This window comes from Sinocyclocheilus rhinocerous, unplaced genomic scaffold (genome assembly GCF_001515625.1).
Source record: "Sinocyclocheilus rhinocerous isolate Xijiao unplaced genomic scaffold, SAMN03320098_v1.1 scaffold153, whole genome shotgun sequence".
Taxonomy (NCBI): Eukaryota; Metazoa; Chordata; class Actinopteri; order Cypriniformes; family Cyprinidae; genus Sinocyclocheilus; species Sinocyclocheilus rhinocerous.
Genome location: NW_015660878.1, coordinates 1,721,642 through 1,745,124, shown reverse-complemented (window position 1 = coordinate 1,745,124; position 23,483 = coordinate 1,721,642). Strand labels below are relative to the sequence as shown.

The following is a 23,483-nucleotide window of genomic DNA, read 5'->3' as shown; positions in this document are numbered from 1 at the left end:
GGCACTTCTGTTTTTTTTTTTTTTTTTTTTAGTCTTGGTCAAACTGAGTGCACCTTAAGAATTAAATTATATACTATATATATATATATACACACACATACACACATAAATGTTTTACTTTTATTTTACTCATACTAAATATAAACATACACTATAATAATAAAAACACTATGATCTTTATAGAAATTTCCATAAGAATTACACACACACACACACACATACATATATATATATACACACACACACATAATGCCAGTGGCCATTGGGAGTGCTAAAGGCTGTCTTCTCCCGGGACTCCGGGGAGAGGGGCACCTGCCAATATCCTTTGGTGAGGTCCAAGGTGCTGATGTATCGAGCCTTGCCCAGCCGGTCCAAGAGCTCATCCACCCGCGGCATGGGATAGCCGTCAAAGGGCGGAAACTTGATTGACCTTCCTGAAGCCGTTACAGAACCGGAGGGTGTTGTCCGGCTTTGGAACCATCACGATGGGGCTGGCCCACGGGCTACGGGAGGGCTCGATGATTCCTAGTTGGAGCATCTTCTTGACTTCCTCCTCGCCTCTACCAGGCTGTGGATGTCCTGGGGATTTCGCATACTGACCGGGCGCCTCAGCGGGCGGGGCAGTGCCCGTAGCAGCCGATCGATGAGCACTTTCTCGGCTACCTGGTCCGGGGTCGGGGACCCCGCGAGAAGCCACAGGTGAGTCAATCAGGCCAGTTGCGCAGCTTGCGCTCTCACTGGCTGCCGTTCATCATAGGTCCATTGATAGAACTGTTGCGCCGCCCCCATGGGCGATAGGCCCACCCGGGCTAGGATTTCGGCTTTGAGCTCGTCATACTGTTCATTCCGGGGTGCCCTCAGGGCATAATAGGCCCGCTGCGCTTCTACCTACTCGCTGGCCTCCGTTACACTTATCAAGCATTAAACAAACAAATCACATGTTTTGAATATTTGTCCCTTACTCTATATACAGTATTGTTTGATATTATCTTTTGATCTTAAAATGATTGGTTTTGTTATTATCTTAATATATGGGTAGTACCCTAGTAAAAAAGTTATATCTTTAAAATACATTTATTTCATACTAGAACTATATACTATATACTACAAGTATAGTTCAAATCTATTTACATATTTACTGACAGATAAGTCGAGACTTACTGATACAAAAATTATAATTAAACTTTATTTGGCGAACTACTTGTGCACAATGCACATTTCATAATATTAAGTCTAAAATGTGTTTTAATGTCACTATTGATGAGGATTGTATGATCTTTGAATAATATCGGCCTTTAAAAGCGAAATATTTAAAGTGTACCTGAAGTATACCTGCAGTAGTTCCACTTTAGCACAATAAAATATACTACGTATATCTTTAATTGGACTTCAGCACTACTTCCGTTCAATTAAAGTGCATTAAGTACAAAATTAGTTGTTCCAATTTAGCAGACTTTAAGTATACCAGTTTAGTATACTAAAAGTACAATTGCAGGGTGTTTTATTAAGTACATAAATATGAATATGTATTTGTTGTATACTTAGAAATGCATTTAAGTATATTTATTTTTCACTAGGGTACATTCAGAACGTTTTATAATTTATTGCAGTGTATGATAATGTCTGAACCCTAAATAGTATACAGTTCAACCCCTTTTCTGTTCTTATGCTGTACTCTTTATGAATGCTTATAAAACAGCCTGCATTGTAACAGTCATTAATAGTCGCAGTGCAATTTGTCTTTGTATCATAATGACACAGACTGCTGAGGAACACGCACTAAGCTTTAGAAGATGAGAAATACTCCACCCTGTGATGTCAGGATAGCACTCCATCCTCTGTAATTGTACTTGTGCATCAGATAAATGTTTTCATGCTGCACTTGCAGAGCCGCGTGTGCCTCTCACAGGTTTAGAGAGTCTCATTCTTTAGTGAAGTGGAGACAGCAGCGAGTGGTTGTTTGGGTGAAGAGTAGTCATGTTGGATCTGCAGTCGTTTTTGAGTGGCTGCTTATGTTAGGTGGCTTTGTGCTGATTAATTCAAAAACACAGACACGACAGCGAACCTGTCAAACTCTTAACAACATATAAGACTGAATTTTTGCATTTGAGTCATTTTTATGAGGTGTGGATGGTATTGGTACATAGGGTATATTGTGCTATCTTTTTATTATTAATTTTTTAATTTACTCTTTTACTGTCTGACTGCTGTTGTTTTTGTGACCAAGACAAATTCCTACTCATCCAGGGGGGAAAAAAGCCGGCCTAAGCTGGTTTGAGCTGATTTTAGATGGTTTAAGCTAGTCCGCCACTATAAAATCCACTAAAAGTTTGAGAGACCAGCAAACCACCTTAGACTGGTTTAAACTTTTTTTAATAAACTTTTCTAAAATATTTTCTAAAACCATTTTATTGACACTCTCATAAATGTTCTCAAATGTTCTCTGAAAGTTCAAAATGTTAGTAATGAAAAAAAAAAATCTTGGTTATGAGAGCATTCCATTTTATCATTTTGCAAATTTAAGAACATTACTTCTGAATGTTCTTTGAACATTCTGAAACAAGTACTAACGTTTAAAAAAATTATTCAAAACTAAAACATTGTAGACAAAACATTCCCTGAACAATCTAGAAATCACATTTTTGTGCTAACGTTTTTATAACCTTATTATTAAAGACCTGATAAGTTACTGGAAGAATGTTTGCTCATAACCTTGAGAGAACCTCGCCAGAACGTTCCCTGTTAGCTGAGTATCAGGAATAAAAGGCTACAGAGTGACCAACTAACATGACCACCACCATCCAAAGGGGACTGGAGAGGTTGAAAGGCTCGAAATAAAATATAAAGCATTTACAAGCCCTAACCATTGGGGATATTAATAAGAAATATTAAAAAAAAAAGCACTCTCTTAATCGAATAAAGTCCTATGTGGTTTGTATTCTTCTCTCCAGTTAACAGAATGATCACAGCACTCATACTGCAGTCCCCAACTGCTGCTTTTATTGGAGGCCACAAAAATTGTCATGCAGACAGGCTGTTGTCTGAAACACTTGTTGTTGTGTAGTGCCTGCACTGATATGGAGGACAGCTACCTACCTGTGCATCGCTTTTTAAGCTGCCTTCTGTCTAACTGATGCCTTGAGCTGTCATTGTGGAAACTGAAAGGTGCCTGTGATGACATCCAGCAGTTTCTCGCTCTCTTTCTCTCTGTTTTCTCCACTGGTTTCTGGTTTATATGCATTTAGATTAATATCATGCATATCGCTACAGTGGTCTAATAAACAATAAGTGATGGTAGGATCATGTAATCAGATTTATAGGTTTGCCATTCAGATGATTCATTAATAATGCATGAGCTATCACAGCGTATGCACATGCACACACAAACTCCCTGCTTTTTTCTTTTTTAATGCAATGTGTTGGAACCGCATTCACATGGACAGATAACAGATGCAACTAGCATTTTCGGAAAGCCAGTCATTTTAACACAGTGCTGTGCTACATGTATCACTGGTGCAAGTCTGCCACACGCATCGTAGAATGCACGTTGGATGCATGATCTGTTTGATTGGTTGAGCAATTATTAATTCTGCCTCACATGACCTTCTTCTTTGAACCTTTTGCATATGTAAATACACTGCAGATGCCATGGCAACGTGTCTTAGTTATCTGAGCACCATAATTCTGGATATCCAAGCAACAAAATATTGTCCATATGCCTTTTAGTGGATGAATATTTAATCAATTCATCTCCACTGGTTTACATTAGTTATTTTAGTTTATTAACACGTTGGGGAGGAGTTAAATCATCAAAGCAGCACATTTTTGAATAACTAAGTCAAGATCTTGATAGCACACGTACATCACGGAGACGTCTATTTGACGTCTGCATTTACATCTGCAAGACGTATTTATTAAAGTGTTTGCTCATCTGCAGTACGTCTATAAGACGTTTCCTTTTAGATGTCACTGAGACGTTTATTAGATGTCTTTAATAAGTTTATGATTTAGAATGTATGTAACACTGACATCTTACAGACGTCTGTCAGATGTTTGTACTCAGCAGATGCTTTCCCGATCATGTAATCTTTAACAGACATCTTGCAGACGTTCGTGTGCTATCTGGGGAATTATTATAAATTTGATAAAATTATCGGAGTAATTTTAAGAATCCTTAATATCTAATAACTTTATTCTTACCTGTGTTACGCGGCCATTCGTTATTTTAGGTGAACAGAAACGGTACGTTATGCTGCTGCTTGATATTGCAAACTGGTATTTGTTATCATATTACTGTAATTTATTCTCGTAATCAGAAACACACTGGTTTGTAGCGCAGATCGTTTTACCTTTTATTTGTTTTTCTTCTTTAGCAGCTAATGAATCAGAAGTCTCGCACATTCAAAGGAAATCATTTAGGCTAAGCGTTTAGAAAAAAGGTGGATGATTTCATACATTTCAGACAAAATAAAAAAATAAAAATTGCTTTTATTGCTTTTTAGCAAAATTTAAACACTTAAACAACTGTAAGAACAATGAAATGAATGAAATAGCAAAATGTGAAACAGAAATACACATTTAAAGCCAACAAGCTGTCTCCCATAGGAAAATTCATGAATGACAGGTTATTTGAGCTATTTGAGCATGTAATAATGTTAACGTCTTTAATAAAAGCTGTTATTGTGTTATTGTAAGCGTACTGTATGTATCTGCAAACTTCAAATTTTATGTGAATTTTTATAGGCTAAACATGTTCATGTGCATGACCAGCAGATGGCAGGATTTTTGAGCTGCAGCTCTCTCTCTCTCTCTCTCTCTCTCTCTCTGGTCGTAAGGGAGGACAGACGCACCTGCATCTCTCCACTGACCGTTCATTCACAAGAGTACACTGCATCTCCAGAAGCTGCATTTTCGCCTGATGGAGTTTTCATTCTTGCTTTATATCTCAGTGTTTATTTGCTAAAGTTTTGTCCAAGTGTAATGAAGATTTGAGGATGCGTTTATTGGAGATGTATCACTGATGCGCATCTCGCCCAGTATCCAGCAGAACATCAGCATGATGGAATAGGCGTTTCTCTCACCTCCTTCACAATGGGATTATTCAAACTTTATTTTGCGCTTTGCACTCTCTGGCTTTTCTGCGGTAAGCTTGTATTTGCCAGACGTCTTATTGCTGGTGAATTTCGGCAACGGGATGGGTGCTTATATGGTTATGGGATGCTTTTTTTTTTTTTTTGAATAGTGGGTGGTTACACCTAGGTTTATAGTTTGAGCAACCGAAATTTTGAGATATGAAATTTTATGTATAAATATGGAAATATTCTATATAAATGTGTTCTAGTTCATTTAAAATGTGTATATTTAACGTATAATACAAATAAAAAAGGAAACTTACCTGTTAACTGTAAGTTAGCTTACCATGAATGTTAAAAAAGTTATGCATGTAATAGGCTACTGTAAAACTTTAGTTTATTTAATTAGTGTATTATTTAGAATTTATTCAAGGATGCATATTTTAATGTATATTAAAATATTTAATATGTATTAAATCGATATTTTCTGTAAGTAAAAAAAAAGTAATAGTTATATTTCAGTTGAAAAATATTTCTTATTTTAAATAATCAGTTATATAAATTTGGGTGTTTTGATCTACAATAAATATACAATTCATTTAGTTTTGTGTGATGGTGTTTTGGAGTTTGTGTGAGTAAAACTGAGCACTGAGTTTATTATGCTCAATGTAGATTAACTTGCATGTATATTAATATATTATGCGTTCTTCTATTTTACCAGATGTATTATTATGGTGGTCATCTGTATATGTAAATATACAAAAGCAGATATTTATATTAGTGTTTTGTTTTTGTTTTTTTTGGTCAGTGACTGCCTATATTTAATTGCTTTTATTCAATTCTGTTTGTAAATGATTCCTTATGTTTATTGTCTTTAGTGTCAGGTTTGGGGGTTGATCCAGCATTACATGTGGATATCTTCCAGGAGTTTGATCTTGTGAGGTCAAGTGCTGGAGTCTCCCAGGTCCAAGGGTTCCACAATGAGAGCAAAGCATATCTGTTTGAAGGTGCGTGTAACTGGCATTTAACAAGTCAATCGAGCTGGCATGTGATTCTTTGATTTTGTATTAGTATCAGAGTGTAACTGACATCACAGCAGCTTTTCAGAAAAAAAGCATTCACAGTGAGCTTTATCAATTTAGAGAAATTGGAATCCATTGTCAACATCTGGTGAGAGGAAACAGCCAAGCAGACAGCTGGTTTAGAACGGCATAATTCCAGATCCCACTTAATCTCTCATGAAAAATGGATCAACCCAACAGTGAAGCATCAATCCCAGGAGTAAACAGGCTCCTGTGTTGAGCAGCAAGTTCTTGCCCATCAAAGAATTGTCATTCCATTCAGGAGATGTAGTTAATGAGGACATAGAGTAGAGAAGGGAATAACATCTGGCTCCGTGGCTCACTCTGAATGCCAGGATGATGCTGTTTATGGCTCTAGAGTTACAGTATGATGAATAGAACCAGTTACCAAAGAAGTCGGTTTCTAGGGCTTTTAAAATCCTGTTCTCCTGTTCTTTCCAGTCTTGTATACTCTTTTCTTTTCTCTTCTACTGTACTCTTTCTAAAATTATGATGAATAGAAAAGTTACCAACTAAACTATTCCGCTAAGTTTTAAAATCAGATTTTTTTAAATTCTTTTTTTTTGTTATTGACTGCTGGTCACTATTCTATTCTATTCTATTCTATTCTGTTCTGTTCTGTTCTATTCTGTTCTGTTCGATTCTATTCTATTCCTGCTCTAGTGTATTCTGTCCTATTTTGTTCTATTCTTTGTCTTTTCTATAACTGCTCTACTGCATTCTATTCTATTCTATTCTATTCTATCCTGTTCTGTTCTATGTGTGATCTACTGTATTCTATTAATTTTCTCTATTCTTTGTGTAGTCTGTACCTGCTCTAGTGTTTTCTTTTCTATTCTGATGTATTCTACGCCTTGTCTATTCTATATCTTCTCTGTTCTATTCTGTCCTATTCTGTTTTGTTTTGTTTTGTTCTGTTCTGTATGTGATCTACTGCATTCTATTATTTTTTCTTTATTCTTTGTGTAGTCTGTACCTGCTTTAGTGTATTCTGTTCTATTCTGATCTATTCTATGCATTGTCTATTCTATATATGCTCTATTCTATTCTATACTATTCTATTCTATTCCTGTTCTAGTGTATTCTGTTCTATTTTGTTCTATTCTTTGTCTTTTCTAAATATACTCTACTGCATTCTATTCTATTCTGTTCTGTTCTGTTTTATGTTTGATCTTCTGTATTCTATTATTTTATTCTCTATTCTTTGTGTAGTCTGTACCTGCTCTACACCTGGTCTATTCTATTTCTGCTCTATTCCATTCTGTTCTGTTCTATTCTCTCTACTTTATTAATCAATTTTTGTTTTGTCCTATTTGTGTATTCTATGCTATTGAATATTTATTATTTTCTATTCTATTCTATTCTATTCTATTCTATTCTATTCCTGACCTACTGTATTCTGTTTTTATTCTCTATTCCTTGAGTAGTCTGCTGTATTCCGTATTCTGTTCTATTCTTGCCTTTTCTTGTATTCTGTTCTGTTTGGTTCTATTCTATTCTGTTTATTCTATTCCATTTCTGATCTACTCTACTCTGTTCTATTCTGTTTTATTATATGTCTGGTCTACTGTATTCTGTTCTATTCTACACTATACTGTCTGCTACATTTTTGTCTATTCTATTCTGTTCTCTTCTATTCAAATTTTTTCTGTTTCTCATTTCTCTCTCTCGCTTTATTATACTGTTTCTGTTCTTTGTTCTGTTCTATTCCATTCCGTTCTGTTTATTTGGAGGGCTGTTTTAGCAGATCTGTATAGCATCGGTGTCCTTCTGGTGATTTATAGCTGGTTGTTTATCCAGATTGACATCCCGCTTTGAGCAGTTTGGGGTTAAGTGTCTTGCTCAAGGGCACAATGGTGATGGTCATTCTCTGCTTTCTGGCTCAACTGCTCTTTGGCACCTTAGGACAAAACCACCAACCTTTTAGTTACTTAAGCGCTGTGCTGTCACCACTCCCATGACCTCTAATGATGACAGATTTTTATGCGTGCAGTAACGTTCTAGGTTTGCAGTTAGCCAGCATCTGTGTCATCAGTTCTGTTCCGCACTGCAGTGTGAATGGTGTATGAGACATTGCTGCTCTGGGGAATGTATTCATACTGTATACATTGTGCGTGTGCAACTGTATACCCATAAACACATACACATTGCATTAGACAGAATTTGGGAAGATGGCACCTCCACAGTATTGATTGGCGCTCCAGTAAATGCCAGTGGGATTGCGGAATTGGGATCTAACAGACAGGCTTTGAGACAAGGTCATAAATGTGCAGAATGCAGATGAGAGACCTATCAATGTCCGTCAATGACATCCATGCTGTGCTGTTTATGCAGGAGAGGAGAAAAGAGAAGAGGGGAGGAGGAAGAGGAGGGGGAGATATTAAAGATAATTCAAGGCTAAACATGTTATAGTGCCACTGTAGCCAGACATTGTGCTATTGAGTAAGTGCGGGTGGGCGGTATGAACAAAATCTTATATCTTTGTATGAGTAAATTTCTGTCACGGTTACATATTTATCACAGTTCGCTCACAGAAAAAAAGTACAGACCTGTCACTGAGGTGGTACCCCAAAAGGTACTAATTTGTACTTGTAAAGTATTATACAAAGATGAAAGAGATCCGCACTCGTCCAGACTCAGCCCAAAAGGCTTATTTAATTTATTGCTCAGAGGTCACAAAAACATGTGCAAAAAGGTGCAAAAGTGCAGAACTTTTTCGGGTATTAACCCTTCCTCAGTGCCATGTACTTTTGTTGGAGTCATGAGATTTTTATTGGTATATATTTCTATGTATATTTTGTTGATATAGTTGTATATGGATCATTTTTGATGATTTGTAAATGTATTTGCTGTATTTTGTTGTATGTTTGAGATATATATATGTGTATTTGTTTTAAAGATTTTTTTCATATCTTCGTTATATTAGGTGCATTACGGTAAGACATGTTTTAATGAGCGCAGGTGCCTGGTCTTGCTTGGTAGCTGAGGAAGGGTTAATATCTTTTTGCACATATTTTTGTGACCTCTGAGCAATAAATTAAATAAGCATTTTGGGCTGAATCTGGACGAGTGCGGATCTCTTTCATCTTTGTATCATTGTATTTTTTGGATCTACGCACCTTATATTATTTGCCTACTGGATTTTTGGACGAGTGTTTGGCGATACGTCCTTTTCTATTTGTACTTGTAAAGTACTAAAATTGTACTAATATGTACCATTTATAGGTAAATAAGGTACAAAGATGTACATTTTTAGCTTTTGTACCTTTGTACTCCAAAGACAGCTTCACACCTTTTTTCTGGAAGTGTAGTCATTTGTTGGGAATTCAACAAAAATAGTTTAAATTTTAGGTAAAATTTAAAGGTATAGAGTAGACCAAAAATGAAAATTCTGTCAATTTTTACTTATCAGTATTATTAACTCATATGACTTTTTTGGAACACAAAATGTTAATTATGAAATATCCTGTACACTGTTTTCAATATAATGAAAGTAAATGAGGACTGAGGCTGTCAAACTCCAAAATTTCAAATTAAGCAGCACCAAAAGCAGGGTGCGAACTACGGGGGAGCTAGGGGAAGCTCGGCTCCCCTTAATAAGACATGGGCTCCCCTGAAAACGGGATTTTGGGGTGGTCTCAAAAAATATTGACAATGTGTTATTTTGATGTGCAATTTCAGTTTTGTGTAATGTGATCATCGTGGATTATTATGTGTAAAATTGCAAAAATATCATTCATTCATGCATGACGGCGATTTAAACCTAATTCACTTCAATAAAGATAACTATACATGCTATTCTTGTCATGAGCATCAAGGTGTGGGGGCGCTGCGGTGCAAATTCCACTCATGTTTAGTACATGTTAACCCAAAGATTCGTAGAAAAAATATAAACGCTGGACTCGGTGGTCGATTCTGTGTAAGGCATGTTATTCGCAATTATGTGTTGTGGCTGGGTTGTTATAGGTCTGCGTGACTCTCGATGTCTTAGGCCTAATTCAATGGAGGAATTATGGTATTCTTCTGTAGCCTGACAACGAGTAACTTTAACCGTTGTTCATGTGAACTCAAAGACAGCCTGATGCTTTGTTTATAGACTATTTGGGGGTGGTTGTTTGTTGTTGCACCTATCAATTCGTGTCGATAAAGTATAATAGGGTAAATCCTGTATAGTGATTTATCCTATATAGTGCTTGCATAAAGCAAGTAGTGCATACACTTGTAGCTGTTATGTATCTTTGTAAGTCATTGTAAGCCCTCTTTTGAGGCACGCGCACTTGATTGGAAGATTATCAGTGAATAATGACTTAAATTTTGGTTGCATGCGATGTCTGGACCACTATTAATATACTAATATAGTGATTTTGCATTCAAAATGTCTCCTTTTATGTCCCACAGAATATTATGATTCACATTAAATTTTTTGGATAAACTATTCCTTTAAATACTTTATTAAGATTACTTCATGTTATTTCTATTTGATTATTTCCTCTTTTAATTTTAATCTGATGGACACAAATGCAGAAATAACCTATAGCTGAATCTCTACCCTGGAACATGATGTTAAACATCAAAATGCCTAATATGCGTCTGTAAGTCTGAGTGTGAGTGTGTTTCGCTGAATAACTTGTTCTGACTGAATGAATTAATGAGCAAAGGGATGGAGCAGGGTGGAATCAAACAATAAAAGAAAGAAGTTTGGCACAATTGTGCCTCTTCTGCCAGACCTGGTGCTGACTGGAACTTTTAAAAGCCAGGATCAGATTCCTGCTCATTCATCAGCTATTTGAGCATGCAGCTGCCAAGAGGGACGTCAGCTAAGTGTTTCTCCTGTGCACTGATGCCGTCTGGACCAGACAAATACTCTACGTCGCTCGTATCCCTCATCCCCCAGCTGAGATTCCATGTCTCGACTTTGTGTCTGCAGTACGATGATTAGGGATAGTTCACTCAAAAATGAAAATTCTGGCATCATTTACTCACACTCATGTAATTTCAAATCTAGCATTCTTTCTTATGGAGAACACAAATTGAGATGTTTAGCAAATTACAATAACACAGGTATGAGTAAATGATAGAATTTTCCCTTGAAGTCTCTGCAAAAAAAAAGAAAAAAAAAAGGGGTTCCTTTAAAGGGGTCATATGATGCTGCTAAAAAGAACATTATTTTGTGTATTTGGTGTAATGAAATGTGTTTATGCGGTTTAAAGTTTAAAAAACACATTATTTTCCACATACTGTACATTATTGTTTCTCCTCTATGCCCCGCCTTTTTGAAACGCGTCGATTTTTACAAAGCTCATCGGTCTGAAAAAGCGAGGTGTGCTCTGATTGGCCAGCTATCCAGTGTGTTGTGATTGGCCGAATACCTCAAGCGTGAGACGGAAATGTTATGCCCCTCACCATACTGTTGATGCCGTGTCCCGGCCGGAGCGACGAGACAAAAACATTAAAACCCATTACAAACTAATTATAATGACTTATACTGTCTTTTTGCATTGCATCGCGCCGCGTAAACATAAAACTCTGTCTGCATTTTTGTAGTCGTGTCCTCTTTTGGAAGACCAAACAAAGTAGTTTCGCGTGTTAGAACGAGCCATTTTAGGTAGGCGTGGTTAACTCTTAACTTTTATAAAGAATATCTCTTTAGATTTGAGACTTTAGTGTTTGCAACTTTACAGATCTTCTTTATGCACCAAGAGCTTGTAACACTCCAAAGAGAAAGGAAAAATTGAAATCGCATCATATGACCCCTTTAATACATGCATCTGTGGCATCTCTACCAACCAAACCTCTGCTTTGAGGCACAGAATAATGGACCTATGTCTTCTGATTAATGCGATGTTAACTTGAGGAGAGACACTTGTTCGTTTTGTCATTATAATAGTCCTTGAATAATTCATCAGTTGTAAATGAGTTTATTTATTTTTTTTACATTGTCTTTAAATTTTCATTAAGGTACGTTAGGACACACTTTTAAGCGATTGCATCATAAGTAGCCTGACTCGTGATCAATTTAAGTGCTTTTTTACTTGTAATTGCTAATATTATTGGTGGCACTGATACTCAGCATCATTAGGAAAACTCACCAGCAATCTTCTTAAAGGTTTTTAATTCCAATTCTGCCAGAATAGTGTCACCCGAGTTACATAATTTGCATCACACTGTGTTTCTCGCTCCCAGGAGCCCAGTTCTCATTTATCGTTATTGAAGTTATTGGTTCTCTTGAGGCGTAGCAGGGCTGTGGTGTTTGATAACTTGGAGCGATTGATTACAGATTCAGATTACTGATTACCTCCTTGCTCAGTGGTGATTGTGTCCTCATGGCCTGGAAATTAAGAACTTAAATGCTCCTTAAATGAGATGAATAAAGTAGCATTTTTTTAATGTTTATTTAAAAACTGATATATAAATGTTTATATTATATTATTAAATATATTTGATATGTGTTTATTAAATGTTTAATTTATTATTTATATATTTATATTTCAATATTTAGCTAACTAAATTGGTTACTTATTTATTAAATTTCAATATTTTGCTGACTCGGTACAAATCTGTACAGATTTGTAACTATTTATTTATTTAGCTCTTTTATTATGTTTAAATTTTTTTCTTATATTTTGCTAACTGTCTGCAGATATTTGCAATTTACTTATTTATTTGTTTCTTTATATTTAATGATTTGTTGACTATCTGTACAGATTTGTAACCATTTATTTAGCTCTTTTATTATTTTAAACTTTTTTCTGTACAGTTTTTTATATTTAATATTTTGCTAACTGTCTCCACAGATTTGTAATTTACTTGTTTGTTTGTTTAAATTTAATGATTTGCTGACTCTATCTGTATAGATTTTTAACCATTTATTTATTTATATTTCAATATTTAGCTAAAACCTTTTTCTGTACAGATTTATTTATTTATTAAAATATATATATTTAATATTTTGCTAACTCTCTGCACATATTTATTTATTTATTAAAAGCTAACTATTTATCTGTACAGATTTGTAACTATTTTTTTATTTTATTTTGTATATGTTTAAATGTATTTATTTAAAAAATCATTATTGGTAATCTGCATAATTTCCTAGCAGATAGCCATCAGGAGTTCCTAGATGCTCTCTGACCTTTAAATGCTGCAATCGAACAACTAGCCTCTGATTTACAGCACATTAATACAACCCTCAATGATGAGCGGGATAGAAGAATAGCGCATCTGAGACAAAGTGTCGATCCAATTGAAATTAATTGGAGAGGTGTCCAGGAAAAAAACGTGTTTTCCTAGCACTTCCCCAAAGGACTTTAAAGCTGATACTTGTGAACTGTCCTGGAATCCATTAGATCAGCTGCGGTGTCCTCTGCGGATTGTTGAGGTTACCAGGTTAGCTTCAGCTCACTGTCGTACAGTGTATTTGATTAATGAAGGTGCTGAAACTCCGCCTCATTCCTGCCGTAATAGGCTCACGGCTGCAGCTTACAGCTCCCCTGAGCTTTACTTGACAATAGCTACAGAACATTAGTGTTCCCCGGTTGGCTTTATGAGTGTGCGAGTGTGTGTGTGTGTGTGTGTGTGTTGCATGATTTTTACCCTGTGAGAGGACCAGACCCAGACATTTCTTATGTTTTGACAGGACTGATTTAAACATTCATCCCTGAGGGAGACAGTCAACTTCCTGTGTCCTCCTCAGCCAACTCATCAGCTCTCCCAGTGTGTTTCCTCCTTCCTTCTGTCTCTTTTTTATTTCTGTTCTATGCCACTGACATCAGTGTCACGGCATGACCCGCATGTCAGTCTACCATCCTCATTTCCTTAAAATTGTCCTTTGTATGCTCCAAGGATATCTTTAGTACCTAGAGAAAGCTATCTGTTAGAATTCCTATTCATTTCAATGGTTGTTGCTCAGCGACTGCCATCTTTGCTCTTGGGCCCTCGGTTCTGGAACTAGTTTTATTTTATTTTATTTTATTTTATTTTATTTTATTTTATTCCTAAACCCTTTAGCAACTATCTTGCTTTGATATCACAAGGCAGAAATTCAATAAAATATATGTAATTTATATGTTGTTTTTGGCACAAAATTGCATTAATGGCAAAAAAAAATGCTTTTTGAGTGCAGATGGTGTAGTTTCTTACCTGCTAACTGGTCTATGCTAACTAGCCAAACTTTGACCCCTTGGTATTTATCATGCTCATTTTTTCTACTTAGTTCAGTATTCACACTGGCTCCAGAGTGAATATTTAAACATAAATATCACCAGATGGTCCCGTTGGCTCAAAACGGCCATAATAGTTCCATAGCTACATCATGGTCTGGAAACTAAAGTCTGTTTCTGTTTAACAAATTCAGTTACTGAAAAAGCTGATGATTGTGTTGAATACATAGCTTGACCACACAGTGATGGATGGATCAAATACATCAGTGTGACCTGTTCTGGGATCCTTTTAATATATAAAGCTTGTAAGATCATATATTCAGTTGATCCAAGTTGAATGAGCAAATGCCTCATTCTCCTTCACTGATTTTGTCACTCTCTCCATCAGGGACATCAAGGAATGCAAGAGCTTCTCTCAAGGCAGTAGAGAGAATTCTTCAGAAGCTGAGAGGAAGAACTGAGTTCACTCTTCTACTGACCCTCAAACAGGAGAAATTCAGCTCTGGAGTGCTGCTGTCCATCCACTATGGAGAACAGAGGTATCTATCTGTCTGTCTGTCTGTCTGTCTGTCTGTCCGTCCATCCGTCCATCCATTCATCCATCCATCCATCTGTCTATTGGTCGGTTGGTCTGTCTGTCTGTCCACTTGTCTATCCCTCCCTCTATTCATCCAGCTGTCTGTCTGTCCATCCCTCCTTTTCTCAATCCCTCCATCCCATGCATCCATCCATTCATCTATCCATCCATCAGTTGGTCTATCTATCTATCTATCTATCTATCTATCTATCTATCCATTCCATCTCTCCCTCCCTCCCTCCCTCCATCCATCCATCAGCTTGTCTATTGGGCCTGTGCATCCATTCTTCCGTTAGGCTCCAGTAAAACCTTCTTTCTATTTTTTTCTGTTTAATTTACTGTTCCTCAGAGGAACACATAATCTGTTCTCCTGATGAAATGTCTGTAACACTTCTGATTGGGGTGTCCACTGACATTTCTTAAACACACAGTATTGATTCTACAACCTCTTTAAGGTCAGCACTCGGAGTCCAGGCCAAGAGATCCACGGATCACTGCTCCTCTTCACATTCATTCAAAACTCCTACATTCCCTTGAGCCGCATTATTCCCTGCTGCTTTGGCACATAGCAGAATTTAATAACGACCGCTTGGCAGCTTAACCTACAGAAGTCTTGTGCATGGGAACATTAGAACTAACAGAAAACATTTTGGCAGCAGTTATTTCCTGCAGTTCTTAGATTTCAAGCATGATTATGACTTTTCACAAGGATAAATCTGTTTTCTTGGCTTCCTCCTCAGGTTTCTGGAGGTAGAGAACAGCGGTCTGCGTAATGAGATCCGTCTCTTCTTCCAAACCTCAGACCAGCGGCAGCAGAGAGAGGTCTTCCCCTATAGTCTAGCAGATGGACACTGGCACAAAGTCTCCCTGGCATTCAGTGCCACCCAAGTGGTGCTCCATATTGACTGCAACAGGTGACTGGCTTGAGAACCACCAGAGATAGATTTGAATGCCATGTAGTAGTCTGTATCAATGTCCACTCATGTGTTGCTTTTTATTTGTGCTTGCTTTCAGAATTTACGAAAGGATTGTGGAGACGCCATCTATGGACTTTCCCAGAGGAACAAACATCTGGCTTGGTCAAAGAAATGATGCCCATGGGTTCTTCAGGGTACAACATAATCTTGTACATAAAAAATAGTCCATAAAACCGTAAAATTGCATGGTTGTCTTGTCTACATCTCTGTGACTTTCTTTCTGTCATGTCTTTCTGTCAGGGAGTGATGCAAGATGTTCAGTTGGTTGTCATACCCCATGGATACGTCGTCCAATGTCCAGATCTCAACCGTAGTAAGTGCTTTCAGAAAAAATGTACTTTGCACTTTGTATACTTACTGGTCTGGAAATGGCCTTAATGTACATGCACCAATTTTGCAGCTTGTCCCACTTGCAAAGATTTCCATGGGCTGGTTCAGAAGATCATGGAACTTCAAGATATTTTAGCTAAAACATCAAGCAAGGTAAGTTCATAAAAATGTTTAGCATTGTGGTATCCTGCATTTAAAAATTATTTTTTAAAAAGAAAAATTGTATTATTCTAAGCTAATGCAAAACAGCTGTTGAATTTTTTCAGTTTTCACAGATTTCAATCTGTGCAATTAATTAAAATGTGTAATATCGAAGGCTTTTGAATCCATTTGCATTGGGGCTACATGAATAATAAATAAATAATTTGAGCAGGAAATTTTCAGTTCCCAGCATGTTTTGGATGATGAGAAGTTAAATGTTGAATTAAGTGTCATTTTAAGTGTTTTGAGCAAAATGACAAAATTTTGTTAGATTTTAAGTAGTTCATTTTTGAATTTTTGGGGTTACCTGTGTGGTGAAAAAATATTGCTTTTAGCATGCTAATGTTGCTATTATTAGCTGTTAGTTTATAAAAATTGATGCCGTTAATTTGATGCGTCTCATTTTATTGAGACTTACTCAATTCTCTGTCCAGTACACAAAGTTTATAGTGTTTGTGTTGGATGTCAATAGGTTGTTTTTGTGTGTGTTATGGTCCATTTAATGGCCTTAATAGTGAACACCACAAATGCTACCTTTATCATCAATCTCTTATTTCCCTCTCTTTCTAACATTTATTTTTTTTTGCTTGCTCTTCATTTTTTATCGCCTCCCTCTATATTGATTCATCATTCAGTCTCACCCTCTCTTCTTCCTCATGTCTTCATTGTGCTGTAGTTGGCACTTGCCGAAGAGAAGATGAAGTACTTGGATGGCTGTTACTGTGAGAGGACATGCACCCTGAATGGAGAGATATACAGGGACGATGATGCTTGGATAGATGGATGCAGAAACTGCACGTGCTCAGTAAGTTTATGTATTGCCAGGACGGGATGACTTAGTTTTGTTTGGGTGGGAACTACGAGCTCAAGGGGCATTCACAATGACAGCAATTTCCAGCGACAAAGCAACTGGAAGTCATTCTTTTCAGTAATAGTTGAGAAGACATGAGTGACAGTACAAATTATGCAAATGAGCAGTGATGTGATGTGACTACTACTACTACTGCTGCTGTGGGAGCTTGTTTCCACAATATCCTACAGAGCCTCTAAGGGCACATGGGGATGAAATATGAGACGGGAGGAAGAATTATATTTCAATGCCTTTGCATTCTTTCACAAAAATATTGCTTTTCCTAGCGAAACATTTGTGTTCTCTTGCAAAAGTATTACGTTCCCCTAAGAAACTTTGCATTCTCTCGCAAAAGTATTGTGTTTCCCTGTGAAACTTTGCATTCTCTCGCAAAACTATTGCGTTCCCCAGAGAAATGTTGTGTTCGCTCGCAAAACTTTTGCGTTCTCTTGCAAAACTATTACGTTCCCCAGAAGAACTTTGTGTTCGCTTGCAAATCATTTGCATTCTCTTGCAAAACTATTACGTTCCCCTGAAGAACTTTGTGTTCTCTCGCGAAACATTTGCATTCTCTCGAAAAACATTTGAATTCTCTCGCAAAACTATTACATTCCCCAGAGAAACGTTGCATTCACTCGCAAAACAAAAGTATTGTGTTTCCCTGTGAAACTTTGCATTATATTGCAAAACATTTGCATTTTTTTTTTTTGCAAAACTATTACATTCCCCTTAAAACTTTGCATTCGCTTGCAAAACTATTGCATTCCCCAGAGAAACTTTGCATTCGTTCGCAAAACATTTGCATTCTCCCACAAAAGTAATGTGTTCCCCTGAGAAACTTTGTGTTTGTGTGCGAAACATTTGCATTCTGTTGTGAAAACATTTATGTTCCCCAGAATATAAATTAAAAATTCAGTTTATAATTGAATATGTAATAACAGTAATATGCATTGATATTAATATCTATATGTATTAATATTATTTATAGTAATATGTTTATTTATATAATTTTTTAATTTTTTGTCTTAGTCTATTTGCATTTTTGTATATATTTTTTGCATTTTTGTAGAAAACAAAAATACTAATTTTGTAGCAATAAACGGTACAGAAAGTTGGCAAGTCAAGCTGTTTTGTCGCTGTCAGTGTGGGAACACACCCTCAAGATCAGTTGCTTCAGTATTTGTTGGGCTTTGTTTTAGCTGTGAAGATTTTAAAGATGTGACAACCTGATTTTCCATCAGCATTCATGACAGTCACTGTCTGATTCTGTCAGTTTATGTTGCAGAATCGTGTAATTGTGAAGCTCTTTTATTGATGATGATGGTGCATGTGTGTTTTCCACCTACAGAATGGTACAGTGGAGTGCGAGAGTATTTTCTGCCCACCGCCTCAGTGTCCCCCTGATACAGCTCCGATCTACATGCCTGGAGCTTGCTGTAAAGAGTGCCAGCGTGAGTGTACACACAAACACACACACACATACACACACACACACACACAAATGAGGCCATGCTTCTACAGAGGTGCATATATTTGTCAACTTTTCTTCTCTCTCCCTTTGTCTCATGCTTGCTCCCTCATATCTCCAGCATCTCTTTTTGCTATCTTCCTTTGCACTAAAATCTTTTATATAATTGTGCTGCGGTCTTGATGACAAACTGACCACATCCCTGTGTTGCTAGGTTACCGCTGCCACAAATGCGAATATCAACACACACACAACGCAGTCACACGCGTTCTCTGGTATCATTAATAATTCAAGGCCAGTGTGCAGCGTGTTGTGTTTGAGTGAGCAGAGCTAATGTGCAGAAGCTAATAGCAGTTTGACTGATGACCAGGGCTTTATTTAACACTGCGCTCTGGTAGGCTTAATCTAACATGTGTCCGATCGATGCTTTGCTGGTTCACATTCCAATCCTCTTAATTTCTTGTCTGGATCTCATTTTTGCTTCTTTTTCTCTTTATATCTTTTTGGCTTTAGCCGTGTGTCTGTTCCGAGGAAGAGTGTATGTGGAAGGTGATCGTAAGAGCGTACACGATTCTGAGGGAAACTGTCTGCTGTTTGAATGCAGGGTAAGTACTAGTGTAACTTCAGGCCAGTGGTCTGAAGATTTTCAACAGACCCAGACAGAATCTGACTTTTTCCACATTTTTGTTTTGTACTTATTTTTGGAGAAAATTTTCTGGAAGTCTGTTGGGTGGATGTGTTAATTGGATTCCCGTGAATGATGGAAGTCTGAATGATGTATGATGGAAATTCTGCGGAAATCTGAATTCTGCTGGCGAAGATTGTGCCTAGGCCTGGTTATGACTTGCAGTCCCAAGCAGCATTTCAACCTGAATTTGAATTTTATCCGTTCCTTGTTATGAATTTGAATTACAGGCAGAATAAGAATTCTCTCTCAGCCTGGTTATGAATTTGAATTCCAAACAACGGTTGAATTCCAAGCAAATTTTGAATTTAAATTCTGTATGCGCCTGATTATGAATTTAATTTCCAGGCAGAATTTGAATTCTCTCTCAATTTGGCTATAAAACTGAATTATAAACAGCATAATTAAAATTAAAATTCTGTCTGTGCCTGGTTATGAATTTGATTTTGAGGCAGAATATGAATTCTCGCTCGGCCTGGTTATGAGCTTGAATTTTAAGTAGCGCTTGAATTCCAAGCAAATTTTGAATTTAAATTCTGTATGGGCCTGATTATGAATTTAATTTCCAGGCAGAATTTGAATTCAGATTCTGTCTGTGCTTGGTTATGAATTTGATTTTCAGGCAGAATCAAAATTCTCTCTAATGAATTTTAGAATTCCAATCAGCAGTTAAATTCCAAGCTAATTTTGAATTTAAATTCTGTGCTTGCTTATGAATTAGATTTCCAGGCAGAATTTGAATTCTGTCTGAGCCTGGTTATGAATTCAAATTCCAAGCAATATTTGAATCCAAATTATTTCTGTGCCTGGTTATGAATTTGAAGTTCAGGCAGAATATGAATTCTGTCTCTGCCTGGTTATGAATTCAGGCAGAATTCCAGGCAAAATTAGAATTTAAATTCGGCAGGGCCTGGTTATAAATTGGATTTCAGGCAGAATTTGAATTGAGCCCATCTATAAATTTGAATTCCAAGCAACATTTGATTTTGAAAATCCACCCTAAACTCCCAACAGTGTTCTGGAACATGATAGCTGGTTTCTAGCTCATCCAAGCTGGTCATTAACTGATTTGTCCAAATGTTCCAAAAACCATCTAGACCATCTTGGAAGTTGTTTTGTTGCTTGAACCAGCTTTAAAACAGCTACCATGTTTCAAAACCTTATGTTTTACTTGCAGGATAAATTGAATAAAAGCTTGTTTTTGTGTTTGCAGGATCGAAGTATGCATAGGGTTGAGATCACTTCTTGTCCAGAGCTAAACTGCCCAGAGTCAGAACAGATCACGCTCACAGACCGCTGCTGCAAAGTGTGCAGAGGTGCGACACACTCAGACACACGCAGAAACAACACACACCCTCTACACTCCGCTGATTGGAGTCATATTAAGGGCAGCCACCTTTGACCATTGCGCACACAAACTAGATTTGTGCTCAACACCAAGCCATGACTGTGCATGACAGCACTCATCTATTTTTGCCGCCTTCACACATATAACTGCACGCACATAACACCCAGTTTAACAGTGATATTTTAAAGGGCAACGTATGCTCAACTTTTCCAAACCCCATAGTTCACAGATTGAGCTACAACACTTGTTTTTTTAAATTGTTTTGTTAGGGTTGTTTTGCTTTTTTGTTTTGTTTTGTGTTTTTTACTTTTTTGTTTTGTTTTGTTTTGTTTGGTTTTGCTTGGTTTGTTTTGTTTGACTTTTTGTTTTGGATTTGTTTTGTTTTTTAATTGTGTTTTAATTTTAATTGTTTTGTTTAATTATATGAATATATAAGTTAAAACGTACATCTTGGTTGCTTGAGAACAGTTTATTAACCTTTTTGCCTTCACTATTTTTTGAAGGGTCCTGTGGTGTGACACATTTTTACAAACAGCCCATTTATACTCTTTTAAGAAAGATTAAAGATAAAGGTGTTCCCAATCTAAATCATTGAAATAAGATCAGTTTTGTACAAAAAACACTGCATAATTAATTACTTGCACTTGTTTTAAGTATAAACAAGTAATAAAAAAAAATAATAAAAAAAAGTCCAGTAGGACAAAACGCACTGTTAATCAAGATATAATCTATGAAAACAAATCTTAATATCTTATTCAAAGTTGCTTCTCAAGTAAACTGAGCTTGTTTAAGGGAGATTTGTTGGAAAATAAGTAAAAAAGACCAATTAAAAACTCATTAAGAACTCATTTATTAACAATTATAAAATAATTAGTAAAATGCTATTTAAAATGATTTTAGATGGTGTATAGCCTGTCACACCGCAGGATATGCAATGTCCCACAAGTATTTCACATCGACTAGCCAGGCGTAGGTGAACAAGAAATCCTCCCAATTCGAAGTAAAGTGTCTTTCAACTATAAATGTAAATATAATGCATTAATTATAAATGTCAGATTTATGCATTGCATAGCACTTCTACTCTATCTGTCTCACTCCCAGGGCATGATTTCTGTGCTGAGGGTCACAGCCGCTATTGTGTGGAGAATTCGGACTGCATTAACCTAGAAGCAGGAGCTTTCTGCAGCTGTAAAGAAGGATACCATGCACTCAGGGACGACAGCGCCTACTGCCAAGGTATTAAAATTCTCACTGGCAAACATGCCAGTCATTGATGTATGTATGTTTCTAAACACTATACAAACAAATGAAACTCTAAATCCATCAAACCCTCCATAGCACCTGTTATTTGACCCCCCACAGATTTGCTCGCTAGAAATTTCTGTTTTGTATAAGCAAATAACTGGTCTTTCACAAATCACTAAATTGCCCGCAATCACAGATGGAGAACGTGCCGACGAAGGCTGTTGACTGGTGATTACTTAGTGTCTTGCTGAATGAATATTTCAGCACTGCTATTATCCTTACAGCTGTAATTAATGCATTGTAAACCCTAGAGTTCATGCTGTGCGAGTGTGTGTACAGATGTGAAGGAGGGTTCCTGTGGCTCGCTGGCTTTTAATAGGCTCTACCCTTGTCTAAACATACACGGCAGCCCAGCGAGAACGTGACAGATATCTCTTTTCACACATAAGTCCAATGACTGTTTATAGTTTTATCTTAGTGTTGCCTGCAAACGTGCTTCTGTGGTTTTCTTTTGGTTTTTGAGTCCTATTAAAGGGATAGTTAACCCAAAAATGAAAAATTGCTGAAATTTTACTTACCTTCAGGTCATCCAAGATGAAGATGAGTTTGTTTCTTCATCAGAACAGATTTGAATCAATTTAGCATTACATCACTTGCTCACCAATGGATCCTCTGCAGTGAATGGGTGCCATCAGCATAAGAGTTCAAACAGCTGATAATAACATCACAATAATCTACAAGTAATGCACACGACTCCAGTCCATCAATTACTGTCTTGTGAAGCAAAAAGCATCAATTCATCAAGATTTTACCTTCAAACCATCACTTCGGCTAAAATACGAGTCCGCTATCCATAATACTGCTTTCTCTATTTAAAAAGTCAAGAGAAATATGCATAGATCAAGTACCATTTACAAACAAAAACACTCCATAACAGTTCTAAACAAAGGTGTCAGTGGATTTTGATGTTAGAGGACAAACAGGGGATGGACTTTTTTTTACTCAAGGAAGCCTTATTATGGATTATAGACTCGTACTATGGTCAAAAGTTAAAGTTTAAACACCTTAATGATGGATTTGTTCCATGCAGCATGCAGATTTTCACTTCGCAGCATGCTAATTGATGGACAGGAGTTATGTAGATTACTTGTGGATGTTTGTGATGTTTTTATCAGCTGTTTGTGCTTCAGCTCTCATTTTAACGGCACCCATTCACTGCAGAGGATTCATTGTTGAACAAGTGATGTAATGCTACATTTCTCAAAATCTCAAAAACTAATTTACATCTTTAATACATCTTGGTAGATTCTCAGCAAATGTTAATTTTTGGGTGAACTATTTGTTTAGATTAATTCCCAAAAATGAAAATTCTGTTGTCATTTACTCACCCTCATGTCGTTCCAAACCTGCCTTCCTCCGTGGAATGGACAAGAAGATATATTGAAAGTTGTTTCAACTGTTTTTGCTCATACAATGGGGTCAAAAACAT

The 23,483-nt window shown here is 36.7% G+C and overlaps 1 protein-coding gene across 1 annotated transcript in view; it reads left to right on the top strand.

Moving 5' to 3' along the window:
• Nucleotides 1-4,826: 4,826 nt before the first annotated feature.
• LOC107725667 (protein kinase C-binding protein NELL2-like) overlaps nucleotides 4,827-23,483 on the top strand; it is a 54,226-nt gene continuing 35,569 nt past the window's right edge. The window contains exons 1-12 of the mRNA XM_016535023.1: nucleotides 4,827-5,143; nucleotides 5,951-6,079; nucleotides 14,702-14,852; nucleotides 15,631-15,804; nucleotides 15,905-16,001; nucleotides 16,108-16,180; nucleotides 16,268-16,350; nucleotides 17,075-17,203; nucleotides 18,597-18,699; nucleotides 19,230-19,321; nucleotides 20,615-20,717; nucleotides 21,851-21,985. Coding sequence (XP_016390509.1) covers nucleotides 5,092-5,143; nucleotides 5,951-6,079; nucleotides 14,702-14,852; nucleotides 15,631-15,804; nucleotides 15,905-16,001; nucleotides 16,108-16,180; nucleotides 16,268-16,350; nucleotides 17,075-17,203; nucleotides 18,597-18,699; nucleotides 19,230-19,321; nucleotides 20,615-20,717; nucleotides 21,851-21,985 — 1,321 coding nt within the window. The 5' untranslated portion in view covers nucleotides 4,827-5,091. The remainder of the gene's footprint in view (nucleotides 5,144-5,950; nucleotides 6,080-14,701; nucleotides 14,853-15,630; nucleotides 15,805-15,904; nucleotides 16,002-16,107; nucleotides 16,181-16,267; nucleotides 16,351-17,074; nucleotides 17,204-18,596; nucleotides 18,700-19,229; nucleotides 19,322-20,614; nucleotides 20,718-21,850; nucleotides 21,986-23,483) is intronic.